Source organism: Aulonocara stuartgranti (assembly GCF_965226115.1).
Source record: "Aulonocara stuartgranti genome assembly, chromosome: 11".
NCBI classification, from domain to species: domain Eukaryota; kingdom Metazoa; phylum Chordata; class Actinopteri; order Cichliformes; family Cichlidae; genus Aulonocara; species Aulonocara stuartgranti.
The window spans coordinates 22719565-22742191 of NC_138947.1; the positions used below are offsets into that span (position 1 = coordinate 22719565).

The 22627-nt window shown below is 39.8% G+C and overlaps 3 protein-coding genes across 7 annotated transcripts; 1 reads left to right on the plus strand and 2 right to left on the minus strand.

Annotated features, from left to right (window-relative positions):
• Positions 1-416: 416 nt before the first annotated feature.
• Positions 417-8478, minus strand: LOC309716780 (uncharacterized protein). Of its 2 annotated transcripts, none has more exons than XM_082550801.1 (5): positions 8214-8478; positions 3623-3752; positions 2825-2991; positions 2284-2551; positions 417-2115 (listed from the first exon to the last, which is right to left on the minus strand). In XM_082550801.1, the coding sequence occupies exons 1-5, from the start codon at positions 8271-8273 to the stop codon at positions 1952-1954; spliced, it is 789 nt and encodes a 262-aa protein (XP_082406927.1). In that variant the 5' UTR covers positions 8274-8478; the 3' UTR covers positions 417-1951. The 2 variants fall into 2 exon arrangements, with proteins under 2 accessions (XP_082406927.1, XP_082406926.1); XM_082550800.1 differs by having other exon boundaries at positions 2825-3009.
• A 1757-nt stretch (positions 8479-10235) lies between these two features.
• mrs2 (magnesium transporter MRS2) lies at positions 10236-21955 on the minus strand. Of its 3 annotated transcripts, none has more exons than XM_082550793.1 (13): positions 21761-21953; positions 20935-21316; positions 20238-20302; positions 19669-19705; positions 19172-19284; positions 15345-15506; positions 15097-15227; positions 14847-14963; positions 14425-14494; positions 13997-14079; positions 12619-12736; positions 12404-12517; positions 10236-12262 (listed from the first exon to the last, which is right to left on the minus strand). In XM_082550793.1, exons 1-13 carry the CDS (start codon positions 21920-21922, stop codon positions 12203-12205), a joined length of 1614 nt encoding a protein of 537 aa, XP_082406919.1. In that variant the 5' UTR covers positions 21923-21953; the 3' UTR covers positions 10236-12202. The 3 variants fall into 3 exon arrangements, with proteins under 3 accessions (XP_082406919.1, XP_082406920.1, XP_082406918.1); XM_082550794.1 differs by lacking the exon at positions 10236-12262 and having other exon boundaries at positions 12269-12517; positions 20935-21004; positions 21092-21316; positions 21761-21955; XM_082550792.1 differs by lacking the exon at positions 10236-12262 and having other exon boundaries at positions 12269-12517; positions 21761-21954.
• On the plus strand, positions 15496-19164 carry LOC309716779 (integrin beta-2-like). 2 transcript variants are annotated; one of them, XM_082550798.1, is made up of 7 exons: positions 15496-15527; positions 16456-16613; positions 16791-17056; positions 17290-17500; positions 17611-17740; positions 17891-18194; positions 18294-19164. In XM_082550798.1, the coding sequence occupies exons 3-7, from the start codon at positions 16803-16805 to the stop codon at positions 18511-18513; spliced, it is 1119 nt and encodes a 372-aa protein (XP_082406924.1). In that variant the 5' UTR covers positions 15496-15527; positions 16456-16613; positions 16791-16802; the 3' UTR covers positions 18514-19164. The 2 variants fall into 2 exon arrangements, with proteins under 2 accessions (XP_082406924.1, XP_082406925.1); XM_082550799.1 differs by lacking the exon at positions 15496-15527 and having other exon boundaries at positions 15534-16613; positions 18294-18535; positions 18855-19164.
• Positions 21956-22627: the final 672 nt, after the last annotated feature.

A 22627-nucleotide genomic window follows, 5' to 3' on the forward strand; every position in this document is an offset into this window, starting at 1 on the left:
CCATATGACTCATTTCACATGCTGCTGACCAGGTTTGATATTGCAAACCTTTTTCTCACTTTTGCCTGCCTTTGTAAAAGAATGTTTGTTGAGACTTGATAGAAATGCTTTGCTCTACATTTCAGATCAGCTGAACAAAAGCAACAAATAATAGCTTTTACCTGCAGCTTTTACCTGGCATAGTAGATTTTAACTCCAAACTTGCAGTTCTGTACAGCTCACAGTTCAAAGTATGAAACTAATACTTCAACCGCACTGCAAAGCAAAGGATATAATGTAACATGAGGCACTGAAGACTCAACAAATGTCACGTTATCAACAAAGAGTCACCGAGGTGGGTTAATGACTACATCTTCCTGTTTATTCTATGCACAGTGAATAGGTAGCTTGCAAATGCATTCAAATGTACTACTTGCTTTAAAATATTCATTTTTATTATGACAAACAGTAAGCAGTGTTCTTTGAACCATTACAGGCAGTAGGTAGCTGGTTAAAAAGCCATAAAAAGGCAAATTCCTAATAGGTTTATGAAAAGGGTCTACACACTTAAGTGCTGTCGAAAGGGAATAGAACCCTGTTGTCGTTATCTGCTTTGTGTATCTTCATTGGAGCCATAAAACATGCTATGCTGCTCTTGTTGCTTGAGGTAAAGTCTGAAAATCAGGAAATACATGTGTCAAACAAAGCACGTTTACGCTTAAAAGAAACAGATTAGTTAAACAGACACAATTAACAACTCTCTAACCCTGCTAAGTTGATAAACTCTAAAGTGTAAAAGAGCAGTAAATGCTCTCACTGGCCTTTAAACCTTGAACCAACTATTATAGCTGTATACAGAGGACAGCGAGAAAGGAATGCGCTTTGGCTGTTGTCAGAAAACCTTGATCGCTTCTATGGTTTCTGAATTATAGTCATTAGCTTTGACGCACCTGTCCACACGCTTGCAGCACTCAGTCACCAAAACCCCCCCAAAAGTCCTGAACATATTACATGTGTTCTAAAGATGCCTGAGGGAGTTTTACTAAGGCTGCCACACTGTATGAAGTCAAAGACAAATTGCTTAAAAATGGCTTACAGAAATATAATCTCTAAACATAAAAAAAAAACTACCACAGATTTTTTTTTTTTTTTACAAACAACAAAGCGTATCTATATTTGGTCAGTTCTGTAAGTGCCTGTGTGACAACAACAAATGTTTGTACCTGCAAAGTAACAAAATCTCTCAATGCAATACTGGGCAGCATATGAAAATGTTCATTCATGTAACCCCCCTCCCCCGCCCCGCACAAAAACCAAAACAAATTAAAGAAAGCATACAGAAAGTAAAAAGAAACACAGACAGTTTTTAACACAGAAAAAACAAAACACAAAAACACAATCTGACCTCAGAGGACAGAAAAAAAAAGTGTCAACTTTTTAAGGTCCATCTTAATACTATTCTTATACAGAATATAGTACCAGGCTGAACTGGGCTGGTTCAGCGTACATCCATCCAAAGGAGCAATCAATTTCTGGGTCACACAGAATCAGCTCTTGTCCAGCGTAGTTCATCTTAGGTCTAAAGGCACAGCGTCGGACCGTTTCACACTGACGACTCGCCAACACTACAATGATCCACTTCAGGATTTCATTCTTAAAACTTTGAATGGGTATTTACTCCTTCCTTAGCATGGGATGACAGGAAAGCATTTTAACAGTTTGACTTTATTTTATTATGACCCCTTTGTCACAAACACTGAACATTAAGTAGAAAGATAAAGTGGCAGCGGATGAAGTTGGGAATGGCGAAGGAAAAAAAAAAAAAGACAGAACAAAGAAGCAGCACTGGAGAGGAGCAGAGGTGTCTACTTCAAACTTCATCAAGAAGAATCATCTTCAGCTGGTTATAGATCCATTTGAGTCTTAATAGGCAGGAGCCAAAATCCACCCTGCTTTGTTCTTATTAGTCAGTTCAGGCGTAGAACTCCTTGGTGGGTGCTTTGTGATATGCAGTTGCAGAAAGTTTGTTATCTCCCAGGTCGTAGCTACCTTCATCCTTCTTCTTCATGCGGTAGGCAAGGAGAGACAAGAGGGAAACAGCACAGAGGAATCCAATGACTCCGCACACTATCACAGCTGGAGACGGAAAAAAGAAATACGAAATTATTTTTAAAAAATAACATTTTTATAACAGTTATCTATACTTAACATTTCAGATTCTTCAACAGAAGTCTAAATTTTCTTGAAAACTCACTACTGTAATTTTGTAATGAACTGGTAAGACAGTAGAAACCTAGTCCTTACCTGCTAGCACCTCTTTTCTCTCCAGCAGGTTCTCAGAGGATACCTCCATAGAGTTCTCACCAAATAATCCTTCTCGATCAGCTTTGGTAAGAGTTTCATCAGACTTTTTGATAGGCTCTTCATATTGGGGATTTAACACATCCAGGCGTCTCTCCTTGCCAGAATTGATTACACCATCAGCTCTAGTACTGCCACTGGGAGGCACATTGGTGGTGCTGGGACTAGCATCCTTTCCAAACCAGTCAGCTGTTGGGCCAACACCAAGCCCCTATAAGGATATTAGCACAGTTTAAAAAAAATGCTGAGACATTATGTGGCTTTAGATACTTTCCATTTACCACTATTCACACCTTAAAGCGGTAGCAAATAAATCACAATTAGTTTCTCTGCTCCAAAATTAATCAACCTTAATATTTACTCTCACTATCACCAATTGAAATTAAAAGAATAAATATCCTTGTGTGTGCGATGAATCATCCTGAAGATGGACATAAGTCAGACTTCATGAGGACATGAATCAAAAGGAACAGTCATACTTTACCTTGTCTCCATCAGGGAAAATGTCAGCCTCCTTCGCTGTAGTTGCTGGATCATGGCTGCGTGCCACTGTGGTTGGTGGGTTGTCTGGAGAGTGTACTGTAGGCTGTGGTTGACGCTGCTCTGTTTTGCTAGAGGGGCTAGGCAACGTCAGGACCATATCCCCGGCATCTGAATGGGCACGGGAAACTGAGAAATCACCAACACAAAACACTTCAGAGCATGTCTCTTTTCATTATTATAGAATAGTTGTTTTTTTTTTAATCTATTGGATTAACTGAAGGAATAGGACCGTTTTTCTTGGATAACGAGTTGACATCTGAGGTTACTTGGTTTTACAGCAGAGTCTGCCACAAATGTGGAAACAGTTCCTACTGCAAGTTTTATAACTTACTGAAATTCACCTGAACGTAATGCAGTTTTATATCACGCTGAATGTGCCACGACATCACTCACTACAGTTTACGCAGGTGAGTCATTCAAAGTCTGTGAGTTTCCAATAAAATGTCACCTGGTTCCACTGTATCACCTCAGGACAAACATCTGGTATATTGTAAGTGCATCTGTGTCTGAACATACAAGCACTTGTGGCTTACTTGTGTATTACTCACCAGCCTGCATGTATGATCGAGTGGAGTTAAATAATGTCTAATAATCTGTGATGAAGTTTCTATTTAATAAGCAATACAGGGAAAATATACATATAGATATATTACACACACACACACACACACACACACACACACACACACACACACACACACACACACATAGATAGATAGATATGCATACATATCCTTACCATAATCTCCAGATCCAGAGCCTGACCCACCATCATCACCATCTTCATCGTCTATAGGGAGGTCACCAGATGTTCGGCCCTCTATGTATAAGTCATCACTTGGGCTAAATGACTGGGAGAAGACAAAGAGCTGCCAAAAAGAAGGGGGGATAAAAACATGCAATTTTATTTAAGTAGGAGAGAAACGCACACATAGATTCACACAGAATTCCTTTCACTAATTGACAACATGTGGATCTCGCTACAGTTCTGGAGTAAGACAATACCTCTCACAACCAATGATGTATGCTGGCCAAATATGCAGCAGTGCATGCTGCTGTCTGAGAGTATTACATCCATACTATAGTATGTGCAGTAGATATAGGCTGTTTTCTTGATCATTTCACATGCTGTGGCAGTAATTTGTGATACTTTGCAGAACCACGCAGCAGAGAACTAAGTGTCTTTGAAAGGAGGAGGGATGAGATAAAGCAGCTTCAAAGACAACACAGAGAGCAAGCAAGTAGACGCACACATGGAAAGGGCCGCTTCACATATTAGATTGCACCTCGTGAAATCCTTCCGCCAACCCGAATGCTACACAGAGGAGTGTGATGAAAACCAGTGACCTTCTTTTCCCTTGATCTAAGGCCTAGGCAGACAGAAGGTAATGAGACGAGTGGCTCAAACACAACCGGAGATCACATGAATCAAAGAAAGACACTAACTGTGCTGAAATCGATAAAGAGCCAAAGAAAAAGAAGCTCAAACATATGCTGGTGTTAAGAGAGGGAGAGACACTCACACACAGAGACATGGATGAATATGGCCCATTGAGACCTGAAATATGTCTGGTATGTATACTACGCTTCCACTAACACAGGTGCTGAGAGAGGGTGAAAATAGGGAGAAAGGAAAGGAAGCACAGTTTAGTGTACTTCTCATAAGATACCTGCTCCAGAAAAAGGTTTTACTCCAATAAAAATTCACAAAATATGTTGTCAAAGCAACAGTTCTTTTCAAGTTAACACCATTTTTCTTTTGCTAACAAACCTTTTTATCAGTATGCAATAATGCAAGCAGCCCACAGAAGGGATACAGATATAAAATCTATCTGATCTGCAACTGTACACCTAACATTTAAGGTCATTCTGCAACATGTCACCAAGATACTGGTGTATTCATGTGAAGCATTAATAACACGTAAACCCAAGGGTGACTAAAATAGCAGAAGAGGTGCTGGCGTTCTCACCGACTTCAGCCAGAGATTAGAAAAGCAAAAGCTGTGACTGTCTGTGTCACATACACAATGAGAAATATACTCTATGCCTAGCTTGAGAATTATCAGGTTATAAGGCTATAATCAGACATCAGCAAACTTATGGTAGATGTATGCAAAATCTGTCCAACTATTTTAAAAGACCTCTAAAGACGTACCTTTTTTAACTGCTAACAGTCAAGTCTGAGGTCCATCACAGATTGGACAAGTTCTTTTATATAGCTGTTTTAACTATTGTTAGAGTTTAGTTCTGATTTTATTCTTATTTTCTGACTTCTTTTTAATCGTTATGTTTACTATGCTGTTTATGTGAGTTCTGTGTGTTGTAACTGGCTTCTTGGATTGCAGATGAGTGTGCCTGTAAAGCACTCTGGGTCAACGTCGGTTGTATTAAAATTAGCTACATAAATAACATTGACTTGATAGTCATACAAAAAAGTATTAGATCAAAGTGTTGTACTGTGTTTCACTGGCATTTATTTTACCAGACCAAATCCAGATGTTAACCACACGATTAGCTGAGTCAACACATTATCTTTTTAAACGGATCAATCAAATATTTTTAATTTAGAATTGATTTCACTAAATGCCATTAAGCTTTGACCTCCCACCTACTGGCAGTTTGTTTTCTGCTGACTCTGAATCAGTTCTCCTTGACAGATACAAGTTTTACACTGGGGTTTACTGGAAGATGTGATTTAGAATTTATACACATCTGGAAAGCATACGTATGCATGCAGGATTTACACACCCACTCTGTATATAACATTCTGATATCCTGGTGCTTTGTCACAATGAAGACAGTTTACTGGAAACAGCTGTATCACTCCACAGACTGAGTGTTGGTGGAGGGCAACATTAAAGCTGACAATCATCAAAGTCTTATTTTTTGTTTCTCCTTAGCTGATAGCTAGCTATATCCCCAGTGAGCTGCAAAGTAATGAGAGCATGGTCAGATCGAGAGTTAGTTTAGATAACAACGAAAAGCACACAACAGATCTGTCATCACTTGGATAGCAGCAGCAGCAGCAGCAGAGTGCTGTGTTGAAGGTGGTGTATGTTTGACTAAGGCATAAAATGAATAAAATGTCCACAGACATTAAGTAGCTGTAGCCTGTAAGGACAAAATTATCAGATGCCAAGAGAAAATGAATATTCCTCTTAAAACTTTAGTGATCAGACAGAGTTTGGTAATGCAGTCTTTAGTGATGCCAACAGGCAAAATGTGACACAATATCTACTTCTGTCTTACATGTGATTGTTATGTCCTTAATTCAGATTACAGTAATTTGAAACTGCTGACCAGAGACTACAGGTCCCAGTCCACTCCATGTACGCAAAGACCTAATATAGCTTTGTCCATTAGTTGTGTGGTGGTCAAAGAACAGTCAAGATAATCAGTGATATGTGGTTAAAAATAAAAAATATATACTGAAAAATAAATAAATAAATACAATAAAAACTCTCCAAGGGCATGCTAACACTGAAAGTCAAACAAACTGCTACAGCAACTCATCAAAAGAAAAACCTCTTGCAGCTAATCGCATGTGTACAGACTGCCTTTGACACACAGAACAATGTTGTGACTAATGCTGATTAACTGAGAACACATATCTTCCGCCCCACCAGGCTTTTTAGTTCTCCACAGCAGCAAGTGTCAAACTACATAGTTTATATTCATGTTCTTTTGTTTCTAAACGTTTTTTTTCTTCCTCACATGTAGGCGTTTCAGTGGAGTGCTTTTGAAGCCCTACGAAAATCGTCATTAATAGCACCGTGAGGAGGTGTTACCCTTTTCCTCTCGCTCTTAGCATTTGGATGAAAAACTGCTCATATCCCACGCAGCTGCGTGCTTGCCTGGACTAGACCAGTGGAACTCGCTGTTACTCATCCATCCAGAAAAATGACACAACTACCAGATCACAAACTGTCAAAGGAAGAAAGCCTGTTTAAACATTCATCCTTTGGATTGGAGCAACGTCACTGACTGACTAACCAGTAATTCTACAGCCACACTCATGGGGCGATCGTGGCTCAAGAGTTGGGAGTTCGCCTTGTAATCGGAAGGTTGTCGGTTCGAGCCCCGGCCATTTACCATTTTACACTTGGGGACACAGATAGTTTGGATGTAAGATGTAGCCCATCACACCCAGCAATTTAAGACTGGAGTCTGTGTATTAGTGGTATGACATGAAGACGAATCAAAGCATCTGCGGATCAAAGTATGAGATGACACAAATTAAAGTTAAGCAGAAAAAAGGTTTGTTTGTTTTTTGAGTGGCCACACCTGTTTACAAGCTATTATATTCAGAGATTACAACCTGTGGGGCCTTAAAGCAGGACAGGAATGCCAAGCTGTATTCATTTTCACCATATCCACAACTCCCTGAGTCCTACTAAGGGATTGCATGTCTCTTTCCTCTGCTACAAATATACACCAGAAGCAGTATCGTGTTTCAGTTCCGTCTCCTTTCACAATATACAGTCCATAAATCTTAAACAAACTGCATTTCTGCAGAGGTGGTGAGGCTCCCTGGCTCTCATTAGAGATTTCTTACAGTCAATAAATCACCAGCCTGGATATTTTTCATACTTTGTGACGATGAACAAAGCTCTGCTTCAGCCTGTCATCCCCAGGTGTTTTCCAGCTATAAAGCAGCCGCACATAGAGAAACAATGGAAGGGGTAAAGGAGGAGGATTTTGAAATACTCTTTTTTTTTTCCTTAAACCACCTTGGTTAAATATGAATGATTTCCTGGTTTAGAATTTGAATTTGCAGTATAACATTATAAAACGTGTGGGTGAGAAATTCAGGCCAGGTCTGGTTTAAATGTCAAAGCTGTGAGCTAAATGATGAACAGACTTTGGCCCTGTGTGAACTTGACACCAACTGGACGCTTGGCCTCGGTTTGAAAAGGCTGCTGAGGTCAAAAATCACCCAGCTTATAGATCCGGAGGTAACATTTATTTATGTTTTAAAAAGACGAATTCGTGCTGTTCACTTTAAAGGTACATTTAACGTAAATACATAATAATAATAATAATAATAATAATAATAATAATAATAATAATAATAATAAACACAGACAAAAAACTGAGGATATAACATTAAGAGTAATATTTTTATTTTATGTGTAAACTCTATGGGGTAGAACTCAAACAGTCCACATGAACATAACAAACGTTACCCAGGGCTGTCGTTTTCAAAAATATCTTAAAGTTTTAGCCTTCTCGGTTATTTTACATATTAAAGATAATTAATATGTATTTTTCCACTAATACGTCAACTGGAACATGTTTGAATTAAAAAACATTTAAGAAAAGCCACTTACTTTTCCACTGATTGGCCCAGTTGCCAGCCCGACGAGGAACAACCACCACAGATTCCCCATTTTAACTTCCAAAACAATTTAAAAAAAAAACACGCTAGTTGAAAACGAGAAATTATATGTTGGTACAGTGAAAACGGTCAACTCGCTCTTCGGTGTTCAGTAGTACGTATAATTTGTTGTAGCGCTGTCGCTGTCGAGCCACTTCGTTAAATCTCAGTAAAGTTCCCGAGTGTGTCCCGGACTCGTTGTGAGAAGGACTTCGTCTGAAAAAGTTGTTTAGCCTGGTCGTGAAGCGTGGCTCTCTGCGGTGACGTCAGCACGCCGGTCCTTGACGACGGTAGTGGAGACGCACACACGAGCCGGAACCGTTGACAAGGTGACGACATTAGCTCAACTGCCTTACACCGAGGTTAATTAATAATAGGCGGAACGAGCGGCTTTTTCTTATTTACATTTTTAGTGTGGATATACGCTTTTTTAAATCCAGCAATTCATTTTGCCCTTTTTTGGAGGACTTGAGTCTGAGGCAAAGGCCATTTATCTCTATGTAATTCACATGAATCCTACTGTTCTATTGATGCCATATTTGCGGGGGCTGGGCAAACATTTCTTTTCAAAATGGACTCCCCTCCCTTGTGGCTATAAAATATGGTGATAAGCTTTTGTTTTGTTTTTTTTGTAGCTATTATGATTCTATTGCTAAAAAAAAAAAGAGGTTTTTAACTTTTACTCCTTCCAAAACAAAATTTTAATGCCGCACATTTTCAGCCTATTTCAGGAGACAGAAGACAGGGTTTTACTCAAAATTGTGGTTTGATTAGAGCTGTCATGAAATGAAGTGGAGGGAGGTCAGACAGGAAGGTAAAAGCTCAAAGGGGGACACAACAGCAGGTTTGTTATCAGAAGTATTGCTTAATGTTTAAACAAATCAAACACAAACAGAAAAAAGTTTGATTCCTTCTTTTCTCTGCTGATTTATATAATTAATGATGTATAAGCTAAAGGTGCATTAACCTGTACCTCTCCTGTCTCATTAGAATGAAAAATGAAAACAGGACAACGCTGCTAACAACCACCAGGACAGGAGGCCCTATGATTACATCAAAGTGTAAATAGGTAACCAGGTTTCTGAAAAACATGTCAGAGCACACAAACCAGAGGGACGTGCTCATCTGAAAACATCCATTTCATGGCATGACTCAGATATCCTAGGACCTGAACTTGCTGGTTCCTTGTTACAGTCAGTTCAGTAAGTCAAGGCACATTTTTCAGATATTAGGGAGTCCATCAAAGTAACGGATTATCTTAATCGTTAAAGGGGAAAGAATGAAGCTCTCTGGAAGGTGAGACCACTGTTAAACAGAATGCAACAGGGGTGCCAAAAGATTATTGCCCTCACAGGCCGGTGTTTTAAATGGCAGCCGAGAAACCAAATGCCACAACTTCAGAGCCCTAGCTTTAACAACATTTCTATATTTGTCCCTGCTCGGACTCCTCTAAGCTTTCACCTTCTTGCTCCAAAATCTGGCCCTCTTCCACCTCACCTCCTGACAGCAGTATGAGTAAAATCCTATCTGCCACACCCAGTGCTCTGTCACACCATCCATGATCACTGTTACTGCCATGGGGAGCATGACCCAACAACCCATGTTTAGGTGAGTATTAGGAGTGCAGAATGGAGTTTAATAAAAAAAAAAAGGAAACAATATCATTTCATCATACTAAGATAAAAAATAAATAATTTTCCAAAAAAAATCTTCTAAACATTTATTTCAACTACTATACTTAAATTATCTAAAAACAAACAAACCAACCAACTATGAAACATTTATTCTTCTGGGTCTCAGGAGATTAGGAGCAATCATCACAGTATGGATTGATTTGAGACTAAACCATCTTTTGTGTGTTGGAATATACACACATAAATTTTACAACAAAAATAAGTTTCCCTTTGAGACATCGGAGAAATTAGCACATAGATCAGACGGAATAATTTCCAAAAACATAGATTTCAATAAAAACTTTATGATTCCATTGATTTTTATTGAAGGACAAGCTTGTTGTGACACACGGTGTGGTTCATGACTCCCTCTGGTGGAGAAAGGCTGTAATGACAACCAAGCAGTTTAAATGGCCGTTACTGTCAAATGCTTTACTCCCTTTCAAACCAACTCATATTTACAAAACATGAAGCCTAGTGTAGTTTCCAAACCTTGAAACCACTTAGGCAGTGAGAAGGATATTTTGACTCCATGTGAGGTACCTCAATTAATATTAATAATAAAAAACATTATCCAGCCATAACAGTTCTTAATTTGACACAGCAAACCAAGGATATTAGTCTTATAGCCTAACAGTCCACATTAATAAAACATCTTCCCAAGTATTGCTCATCAGAAATCTGAAAAATCTGTCATTACATGCGCTCAGCTTTAAAGAAACTGATGTTTTCTACTTTGTTATTTATATCCATTTGTGTGAATTTTTTGTTTCACTGAGACATTTTTGCAGGTCAATGTCACAAAAGAAAAGTGGAGCCACGTAATTCAACGTTCCCTGAAAATAATATATTTCAGAACAGAAAATAGAGTTAAAACACACAGTAGTCAAGCTGACACACTCAACCAAAAAGAAATAAATCATGTAATAAATAAAAGCATTATCTTATGGGTGAACTCATAAGCTGTTATTATAACCTCCCCAATTCGTTAATAACCTGAAAACTCATCTGATTTAATTGGTGACCCTATGTTGGTATCCTGACCTTTGGCCTGGGAACCACTAATGCAAGACCTAATCTATGGCTTCAGTTGACATCATGCAGATACACCAAACCTTTCATCAACCAATTTATAATTATTTTTTATAATACTTGATTAAGTTTATAAATGATAAAGCTTCCCTTTGGTAAAAGCTGAAAACATCTTTAAAGTCACTCTAAACTCTGCATTTATAAGAAAAACAATGACATTTTTGAGCAAGTGCCTGTCGCTCATGTTGACACAAACACCATGCCACAAAGCTGCACAGTGTACTTCCTCCGGTTTAATAAAGGCAGAACATACAGAGTACAGAGGGACAGAGGCACAGGTTTACTGCTTCCACAGTGATATAAAGTTTTTTTTTCTTTGTTCTTCACCAGTGAAATGAAAGAAAGCACAACTCCACAATGAGATGATTATTATATGACCTGGCTTTTTTTTTTTTTTTTTTTTTTAAATACACATATATGGAGATGTGCAGTATTTCCCCACCACTTCCTCGAGGTGTGGGGTGGCGGTTCCTGCTTCAAAGAGTGCAGCAGAGCAAACAGGTGAAGACGTCACTGGACCCGGCAACAACGCTGTGCTCATTACTGTAAGTGCAAAGAAACCTGCTAATAGCAGTGAAGCTAGTCCTGACCAGAGCACTAGCAGCCGCTGATTACGTTACAGTTGCACCCACAGCAAGCACAGGACGGGCTTTGTCCTGCTGTTCCTGGCTCTGCAACACTAAGAAAACTCAAAGTTTTATCTGCACTGGACGTTGAAAGGAAAGAAAACAAAAAGATAAAAAGCAGAAATGAAAAATGACCGTCAGTCAAATGAAGGGAAACAGTGACACGCACACACTGGAGCAGAGTTTCTTCTGACATGCCCCAAACCAAAAGCAGATCTTCATGCAAGATGGATATCGTCCACACCTCAAAATTCGCTACAATTTTTTCCCTAAAATAATAATAATAATAATAATAAAAATCATATTCACATCATATAACTTCATGTGTGTTACGTGGTTGTCCATGCCATACCAGTGGGGCCCGCCCCACAGTTTGAGAACCACTGCACTATAGTCTCCAGAGATGTGAGCGTAATCTCAACCTCTGCTGTGGCCATGGGACAGTAAAACAATGAGGTGTGTTAAAAATAAAAATTCTAGCAGAAGTCTTTGCATCAAGTTAAAGAGGACCAAGAGCGCTGCGAGACAACCATCATCTGCGAGGTAGAACTTCATCTGACCCCAGCCTTGATGTCTGATGGTCTCATATTCCTCTTCCAAATTGGAGGGATCTGCATCACAGAGAGAAGAAATTATTTTTACGGATGCATTTCTCTGGATCAGTCCAGGGAAAGGTGTGCATAGTGTTACGCAGACTGGACTTTACAGGAACACATAACAAGGCACAGTGTCTGTGTATGCGTTTGCATTACTCGTGGGGGTACTGAAGTCTCTAGATGCCGTCCCAAAAATGATAAAAGTCGCCTCCATATCAGCCCACTGCCCAAGAACATGAAACCTGTTACCAGCCAGAAAGCGCGGGGGTCCTGTAGGAGAGACACACAGGCAGAGCAGTGCATAAATATCTGTTCATAAACATTAAGCACTAGTTACAACTATTAAAAGTATTGATCAGAAGTTGTCTCACATCTTCGAAAGCTGTTGTCAAATTCATTCCAAATGCCACACCTATTAGGCCAAATAAGGAAAGGGAGAAGGACCCCATGGTCAGCTGCAGATTCAGTCGCATCATCACGTTCCGGTGGCTGGAATAAAGCACACAGTGCTCTCAGTGGCTGCAAGAAATCATACAAAACAAGAGAACGCCTGATCTGGCAGAGAGGTGTGGGATGCCAGATCAGGCGCCCCCCTTCCGGCTCTCTTCTCTTTTGTCTTACTTCTCGCTATCACCTTTTCTATCCCTTTGAAGAAGTGAGGCTCTTTAAATATTAAAGAGGTAAGTATTACTTTTGTTTTGCAGTGAATTGATAGAAGAAAATAATTTAGAAAACTAAACAAAAGAAAGTAGAAATAACAGTGACACACTCCTGATCAACCCTCGCAGGGCCTCCTTGGATGAGGGTGTCTAGTGATAATGGCTGAAACACCCAATGAATCCAAGGTCCACCACTGATGATGGGTCCCAAGTTATATATTTCTGTAATTCAGACACACTGTTGAAATAGCACTTCAGTTTTGTCTCATTTTATTTATTTTGTAAAAATGTGTACTGAAACTTCTGTACTGTGGCAGAAAAGGTAGTTTTGCTGGTTTTCCTTATGAGAACAAAGTGGGTTGCATGTCGCCCTCGATATAAAATGAGTCTCACATTCCTAACCTAGACGATATCTGACATCTGGGGAAAAAAAAAATGCTAATTAGTAACAAAACTGGGTATATATTAGAAAAAAAGAGAAAAAAAAAAAGGCATCCCACAGATGGTAAGTGTCTCTGAAATAACTTCTATTTTGAAATAATGGATGCCATCAGCTTATTATCAGCAGGCGTGTGTGTGTGTGTGTGTAACTGCACATGGCAGGAGTAACGAGCACGTTTGTGAAGGCGCCACTGTTTCTGAATCACATTTACAGTCCTGTGAAAGAGGAACATTCTGACAGGCGACTATCCAGTCGTGCGCCCAAAACTCTCCTTTCACATGACTGTACTTATTTTGGAGCAACATTTACTGCAATTCAGATAAAAATCTTTTAAATACGACCTTGCCTTCTTCAGGATGACAATACCAAACCGCAATCTGGACGTGTTAGAACATCCCCCTAGCTCACAAAATTCCACACGAGTACAAAGATGCATCAATTTTTAGTAAATTTAATTTTTCTTGTTAAATTGTAGATGGCAAAGCATTTTTTTTTGGGGGGGGGGGGGGGGACTGAATAAGATCAAATTCAATCTTCAAAAATAATGGCCTGTTAAGCCTCATTATCAGTGTTTTGAGTTTGTTGCTTCTCAAAAACATCAGTCTATAGTGTGCATGTATACATAATGTATAGCCAATTTGTACGTACCTGTCCAGATTGATAAAGATTACACTCTCAGAGTCGTCTATCAGACCCTTCAGCTCTCTGGCTCTGTTCCCAAGTTCCTCGGCCTGTGTGAAGTATTTCACGGTCAATATGACAACAATTGTACAACCTACACCTTACTGACAGCCCATCACAACTGCCACAGGTAACATGTAAAGTGTTTCAGTGCTTCGGATATTAAACTAAAACAGAGGCAAAGAAATAAGTAATCACCATAGCAGAAGCATAAATGGGTATAAATGCTTAGATGAAAATAAAAAAATAAAAACATACGAAGTGGTCGTGGCTTGATGAAATCTATGACAAATGTGTCCTATACAATGTGTGAGCATGCAGCCTTTACCAAGACTTTTGCATAATTGCAATATTTGTTGATCATGTTAAAACTCGGGAATTTAAAGTACAGCTACCTGCATATAATAATTCTCCAATAAAAGCTCCATCTCCTCAGCGTGGTCAATACCCAAACTGCTCTCTTCACTAAAAAGGCAGACAGACATGAGGTTATATACAAAATAGAAGCACACAAGTTGAAGAGAATGGATAGATGGATGAAAAATAGAAGTACAGCTGGGCCTGGCAGTTTGGGCAGAATTAATTTAATTTGAAAAAACAAAACAAAAACCCACATACACAGAAAAAGGTTAACCTGTAACGTATGATCTGCAGGTGAGTGAAAACAGACTGGAAACAGACTTTGATCCTTGGCAACTCAACAAATTCGTGTCTTTCTTTTTCAACATGCTTCACCACTGACTGGAGATTTCCAACTATTTTTAAGATACTGTGTTCAGCACCCATATACATGTGTCTGAGTGCATGTGTGACATACAAAACTCTTGGGTCTGTCCATTTTGTGAGACAGAACTCTTCAACCGTCTCATCCTCATCCAAGACCTTCAGCATGGAGTCCTTAAACATTTTTATGTCTGTCTCCAACTCTGATAAGCTGTAACAGGCGTGAGAGAAGGGAAAACTTACAAGACTGTAAATCTTTAGGCTGAAAACTTCCATTTACATATATGCCAGATGCCATTAATGACTTCTTCAAATACAATTACATGTCTTGAGTGATTCATTACCTCTTGCTATTCTGCAGAAGTACATGTAGTTTACTTCTATCAGCAGAAAGGATTTTAGGGTCTACGAGGGATTCCAGCGTATCCAATATGACTGGTTCAACTTCATTCAACCGGGCTTGCAGCGTGTTTACCTGTTGACACAGATAATACAAAGCTTCAGGTGTGTGTCCTTGACTTTCATTCAGGCTTTATCTAGGTTAGACCACGCTTAATTACACAAGCACTCTGTCTGGTCTGATCGGTTTCACCTTGTGCTGCAGGATGGCTTCCAGTGCTCTGAACTCGAAGGGAAGAGTGTGCGTCTGTGACGCTAGCTGGGGGGCGAGCTCCAGAACTAACCAGCGCTCCAGTCCAAGACCACGAAAATCCAAGACCATAAGAGACTCCGGGGTCAAGATGGCTTTCAAGGCCTGAAAAGACAGCGAGTGGAGGTTATGGGCTAGAGCTTAAACAAACAGACGAGGACAAAATTATTACCCTCCCTATTAAATATAACAGAAATTTTCTGTTATATTTAATAGGGAGGGATTTTCAGTATAACATTTCCAAATAAACCAATTGTCTTTTTACTAAGTATTAATTATTTCTAGCTCCACACAAATTATTTCAGAAAAAAAAATATTAGTGTCAATATTATTAGTATTACACACAGAGGATGCTTCAGAGTGTGTGTGGAACTGGGAATTTCGTCAAGGTGGAAGGAATTAAGCAAAAACAGAAAGCCTCAAGCAGTCACCAGTAAACCTGGGTCTTCCAGCAAAACATACGTTCTCCTGGTGAAGAACAACCTCCAGAAGACTAAAGTGAACATTACTGACTGGCTTGTAAAAAGCTCCAACTTGAACGCTAACGAAAATCTGTGGGGTGAACTGAAGACAAGGGTCCATAGCAGAAGATCATTAAATCTGCAGGAGCTTAAGAGATTCTCTAAGGAAAAAATGGGCTGTGAGACTTACTCACAGGACACAACTGACTATTAGCATCAGTGAGACTAGTAATTTTAATCCTGGTTTATGTCAATAGTTTTATTTCTTTGTGCAAATTAAAATAATGTAAGCAACCAAAATGAAACTAGGACGTTTCCCGTGTGCTGTGTTGCAATTTCCTTGCTTTGTTTAACAGCCCTTGGGAAATGCTGAAAAATAATAATAAAATTTCCACAGGGAGGGCAAAAAAGTCTGTCCTCATCCACATACTCTGATCCAAAGAGTGAATGTTTAAAATATGCTTTTTTGTTAAAGACTCCATGGCTGAATTTCCTTTAAAGGCTTTGGAGACATGACATGGCGCCCGGTTAACGTTTTACTGTTAACATGTCAGTGCTCTGTTTGACTCTGAACTGTAAATATTTGTGGTTAGAGATTTGAAACTTGAGCACCAATCAGGATCTAGTTGTGCCTCCCTGGTCCTGAGTCCCACTTAGATACCGCCAACATACAACTGTGAATGGTCAGCATGTCACAGCCTGCAGAGACCTCACGACGACATAACAGAGCTGAAAACTTTTAGTTCTTCAGGTAATGAAGCATTCTGTGTGTGTACATTTGTTTATGTAGCACATAACTACAAGCTTGTATTGCAGTAACTGCAGTCTCAGTCACTTACTGATCAGTCCTTGCTTATGTTTGCTTTACACTTTATTTCCTCTAATTTTAGACTGAAACATATCTTCTGTGGTTTCTACCCTTGTACAGTCAGGACTAACGATGGCTGTGAAGCTGTCCCATCTCTTCTTGCTGCTGGTTATGCCGAGTTTCAGTTTGACCAGTGGACAAAAATGCTCCACATCTGACTCCAGCTGCAATCAGTGCATCCAATCCGGCCCTGAGTGCGCTTGGTGCACTGCCCCCAACTCTAACATTCACTGTCATACTGTGAAGGGGCTGCAGAGAGCTGGCTGTCATAAAGGTCATATATATAAACCTCAAAGCAGTGTGCAGGTCATCAGGAATGACAGCAGGTAAGCTGTTTTAAATACCTCTTTAGTCATTAAAGGACACCTGACAGTTTTTTAGTGTTCCATACAAAAAAAAAAAAAAAAGAAATTAACCTTCCAAAGTTTTCTTTTGTTTTTATTAATATGAAAGTTTCAGATTGGATTCAAATATATTTTGGAACAGAAAAGGGCCTTTGTTATGATGTTAAAAAAAAAAATCTTACAATGTTATTTCTTGTGATTCTGAACTTCTGCAGAACAGACATAGCAGATGCCAAAACCATCTTCCTGCAGCCCCAGGAACTCGCCATTCATTTGAGGCCAGGTGTGAGCCAGTCCTTTCCTCTGTCAATCTCTATGCCAAGTGATCATCCTACCACAGACCTGACTCTAGACACCAGCAACGTGCCAGCTGGTCTCAACATCACATTCAGTAGCATAACTACAGGAAACCCCTTACTCATGCAGGTCAGAAAAAGAAATCCTGTCCAACACAGTCTCTTGCAGAAAGAAAATGTTCCTTCTTGTTTGTCCCCCAAAATCAAATTATTCGAACAACAGTTCCTCTGGCGCTGCAGGTAACTGTGGAAGCAGCACAATGTCCCAGTAAGAGTGACATCTCAAACCAGAACAGCACTGGACCCTGGTCTGTCCAGATCACACCCAGAGGCTTTGCAAAGAGTGTGGCGTTGGAGGTAACTTTGCAGTGTAAGTCTGCAGCAACTTGCTACGAGAAACATTTGAGTCTGAAAACCTAAAGCAAGTCTTCATGAGACTGTTAGAAAATTGAGAGTTCAATAATTCAGCTCATTTTTCTTCAGTGTGATAATAACATTAAAAATCTATTTGCTTCACCAGGTCAGTGTAGTTGCACTGAAAACAGAGAGGAAAACAGTCCCACCTGCAGCAGCCACGGGGCCCTCGTGTGTGGGCGTTGTGTGTGCTATCAGCCTTATGTTGGAAACCTTTGTCAGACTGACATAACTTCCTTTGAGTCAGAAAATGAAGACTCCTGTCGCTCACGCCCTGGCGCCCCGGTGTGCAGCGGCCGGGGTGTGTGTGTGTCGGGCATGTGTCACTGCAACCAGCGGGAAAATCCAGAAAAGATACGCGGACAATTCTGTGAGTGCACAAACTTTGACTGTCCATACCACGAGAACAGGTAAAAACAAAAAGTTGCCACGAGTTTGTATATAAAATATACCGATATAAAGTTATCACACAGCTTCACAGTTAAAACACTACATTTTTAATCTGACAGAATATGCGGAGGCAATGGGATATGCGAGTGTGGAATGTGCCGCTGTTATGCGAACTGGACAGGTAGTGACTGCAGCTGCAGCACGGAAACTGCTTCCTGTGTGGCAAAAAACCAGCAGCTGTGCAACGGTAGGGGGAACTGCGTCTGTGGAAAGTGCCAGTGTTTGCCACAGTACCAAGGGCCGACCTGTGAGGACTGCCCTGTTTGTGTAGCACATTAGAGATGGGAGCAAAGATGAACACGTGAGACTGGATATTTATTTACTTCTTATACCGTACGATGTTTTGCAGACACTATCATTACTACAAGAAAATGAAGATATAGAAACACACCATCATCTGAACACTTTATAGACAAGAGAAGCAAGACTGCTTTAACACCGTATCCTCTATTTGTCTTCCACAAACTCTTCACAGAGCCAACATTGTGAAACTTTAACTTTAGTTAAAACTGTTTGCTAGACTTTCTGTATCACTGCTGGTTATGATGAATGAGCAGAGTGTGCATCTCCTCCTCTGAGTATAGTTCTTGAACTGACTGTGCCTTCTCATTCGTCATCAGGTGTGACAGAAAGTGTGGCTACCTCATCGTGACAACGGTGGAGATAAAATACGATGTGCTGAGAGAACAGAATTCATTCATTCTGTAAAATGATGAACCATGATGGTTCCAGAGGATGATAGATTGTAGGTTGGACTAACATATATATGATAACAGGATTTTTACTTTTCAAAAACATGATAAAGATCATCTTATTTTGATTGAAAGCAACATCTGAAAAATTAAACTCCAGTTTTTCGGCTCAGGTGCGGCTCATGCTACGCCTCCTGTGGTGTAAGAGGAGCGTGGCAGACAAAGGAAAAAGAAATAAAACATACCGCCATTCGTAAAATAATGCAGTTATTTCTAGCAGTGAGGCTGGTAGTGTGTTGGAAGCGTAGGTCTCTGGCTTGAAGACTTAACTCCTGGCAAAGCTCCGTCTTCTTTTTTTCTTGAAGAGAAAAACAAATAAGGAGGAGCAGAGGCACACATGTACATATAGTTGGGCCAATCTCTACACATGAAGTAGAGGTTGAAATACAACTGATTTTTACTCATGGATAACAGAAGTGAGTCACTGGTGGTAACACAACCCATTAGTGGCTGCTGCACAGGGGAAGTAACACAGAAACACAGCAGTGATGGACAAAAATGTGGTGCATGTCCAGTTCCACACATAATAAAAAGGATACGGAAGAGTACTTCAGGGACATGTTAAAAAAAAAGAAAGAAGAAAAGATCCCTATGCTCTGTCACAATGCCAGAGATAAGAGAATCATCAGTCTCAGTGCCAACAACATGTAAACATTAATGAGGTTAATTTCCTCACACTTACCAAATGACGTCACATTTCCCTCTTGGTCAAACTTCATCTGTCAAAGAAAGAAAACATGAAGCTGATTGGTTACATCAAGCAACCACATCTTCACTGCATTTTTGCACAGCGTTGAAACACAATTGTGTGAAATGTAAATAATAACAATAAATTACTTGAGCATTCCAAATGCTATGCTTATTTGGTTTTTTTAAATATCTATCCATCTCCACACACACGGCTGATCAAATGACAAGTTTGTTTGTTACTGTTGGGTTTTTTTGTTTTTTGTAACAAAACCTTATTTTTGATGCCAGCACCAAAATAATAAACAAATAAATAAATAAATAAATAATGGTGTAAGCTGATGACAGGTCAGTAACCTCACAGGTGCTGAGTGTTTCTAAGGTAAAGATGGGGAGGATGTATGTTAAATTATAAACGTGTGAATGAAATCTACAGGTTTTGTAAACAAAATAATAAGATATTGTTTATTGCAGCAAGACAAAGTGACAAACCACATCCCAAAACCTTTCAAGTAGTATTAGCAACTATTAATTAATGACTGCTTAAATCAATTTCTCTCTTACCACTACAAATGCCGGAGCTACAGTGGAAGGAGGGGCGTCTGAGACTCTTCTGCAGATAAAGGACACTGTTCAAAGAAAAGACCAAGTTAAACCATGTGTGCAGGAAAGTATTTGACATGTAACGTTGAGCAGTACCTTGGACTACAGCAGAAAGACAATAGCTTGGTTCTCACCTGTATGTACAGAGCTTTGGGTCGGGATAATAAAGTTTAGAATTACAAACCTTAGCATACAATTCTTCATTATTCTAACTTAAAATGCAGTCAAGTGGAAAAGAAAAATTTAAAGGGAGACTATGTATTCCTGTGAAAAACTCACTACATCCCATGATGGGCAGCAACAGTTGCTTCTCTAAGATCAGTGCTAATGTGTTTTCTTCTTGGCACTGTGTTAATATGCATCTAAATGCTCCAAACCAGCAAACTACCATAACGTCTGCTTTTATAGGGATGCTCACGCTTGCTGATGATTAGCTAATCAAATACATTTGATTAGCAGCAGCTGGCTGCTCATTACCCTCCTAACTCATATGAAAGCAGTAAAGGTGTAATTAGTCTCTTTTTTTTACATGCTGTAATAGATAAAACCTTAGAATTGAAAGAGACTATTTTTACCATGACTGTAAAGACAACTATAGGTCACGTGGAATACTTGTATACTGTGGTTAGTATGAGCCAAATTAACTACATCATCTTACCAGGCCACACTACGCCTCTCTGCAGCAGGTTTCTCTCAGTTCTCACTGCAGCACACTGAGGTCTTCTGGTCTGACATGTGGATAAAGGCAGTGCTTGACTGACCAGTGAATTCAAGCAGACATCACTGTAGTTCCTGCTGAATGAGCCCAGTCTTACATTTCCCTGTGGCACAGAGTGTCCCGTTGGACAGAACTCTGCAGCTCTGCTATAATAGCTGAGGGTTCTTGTCCCACCAAGTCTTGAGGAAAAAGGACCAAGAGAGTTTAAAAACCACTTTGGATGAAAGTTCGCACAGCCGGCCAGCAGCAACTTGTGCATTTTGATCTCCACACCAACGCAACACAAAGCCTTTACGCAGACCGCCATACTGGCGCTGGAGAGCTGATGTTCACCACAGGCAAGGGATTATACCAGGCACAGCAGCAGGGAAGGGAGGAGGATGAAATTAAGACACGCTTTAACTTCCATAAGCAAAGAAAGCTGCAAGCACCAAGTGTTTACAATCCTCTCATTAGTGGTGCCTCGGTGCCCTCCAGATGTTTGCCACGCTATGTGTTAGACGAGACAGTCCTGACCCACAGGTACAACAAGAGTGAAAACTTCCGTTACATACGTTACAGTAACTTCACAGTACACATAAGTATCTCTCACGCGCACATTGCCTCGCTTTCACCTGCTTTTATAACTTTCTTCAACTTTGTCTCGCGGCTGTTTGTTATGCTAACTATCTTAGCTGCTGCAGTATAACAAACATGCTTCACTCACAACAGCCGACAAGTTTTAACGTGACAGTAAACGCAGACACGAGTATCACAGACAGGTCACCTGCCGATGCCTGTAAAGTGTCCCGAGTCTACATGTGCGGCTGTGTTTCAACCTGAAAACACAGCTCCCCGGCTTAACGTGATGACAGGAGGACAGAAGAGCACGGGCTCTCTGGACCATAATGCACCGCGGCGGCAGCGCAGAGCGCCGAAGATCGTCCATGATTGAGGTGATCACTCCGACTGAGAACCTTTCCATCAAACACACCCGTGGCTGTAGAAAAAGGTCATTGAAACACACAAAGAGGATTAATAAATACTGAGGCCACGAGCGATCCCTTTGCATTACATATAAAAGCCAGTATCCGCCAGGGAGAGACAAGTATGGGAAGTAAATAAAGGAACTAAATGTATGGAAGCTTGTTTCTGGAGAAGAATTCAATAAAATACATAAAATAACAGGTCGACTTACTCTGTAAGTTTGTTTTGCGAAACAAACTATGGTACGTCAAAATGCTGAAATTAGTTAAATACTAATATATTGTATTTTTAATAAATTATTAAATTTAATAAATTCTAATTATAATAAACTAGTCAAAGGCTGCCACAAAACGATTTAAAGTTTATTTGTTGTTGTTTTTTTATTTGACCGTTGTCTTATTTGAAGTATCACATTAATACTTCTGTTTCATGTATTGCCAGCTGTAACAAAGGATTTCATGAACTTAGCTATACATTTAATTGTTTCCTAACTGTGGACTTCTCTGTTTTCATTTAAAGTGATCTTACCACTAACATGTTAATTAGCTAGGTGAAAAAGAGCTTTCGTATTTCCACCCTAATATTATTATTTCTGTTTCCTTTGGAGAAATTGTTTCCATGTAATCTCCCGGCATAAATGGCGCTTCGGTCCTCTAACGCAGTGAAT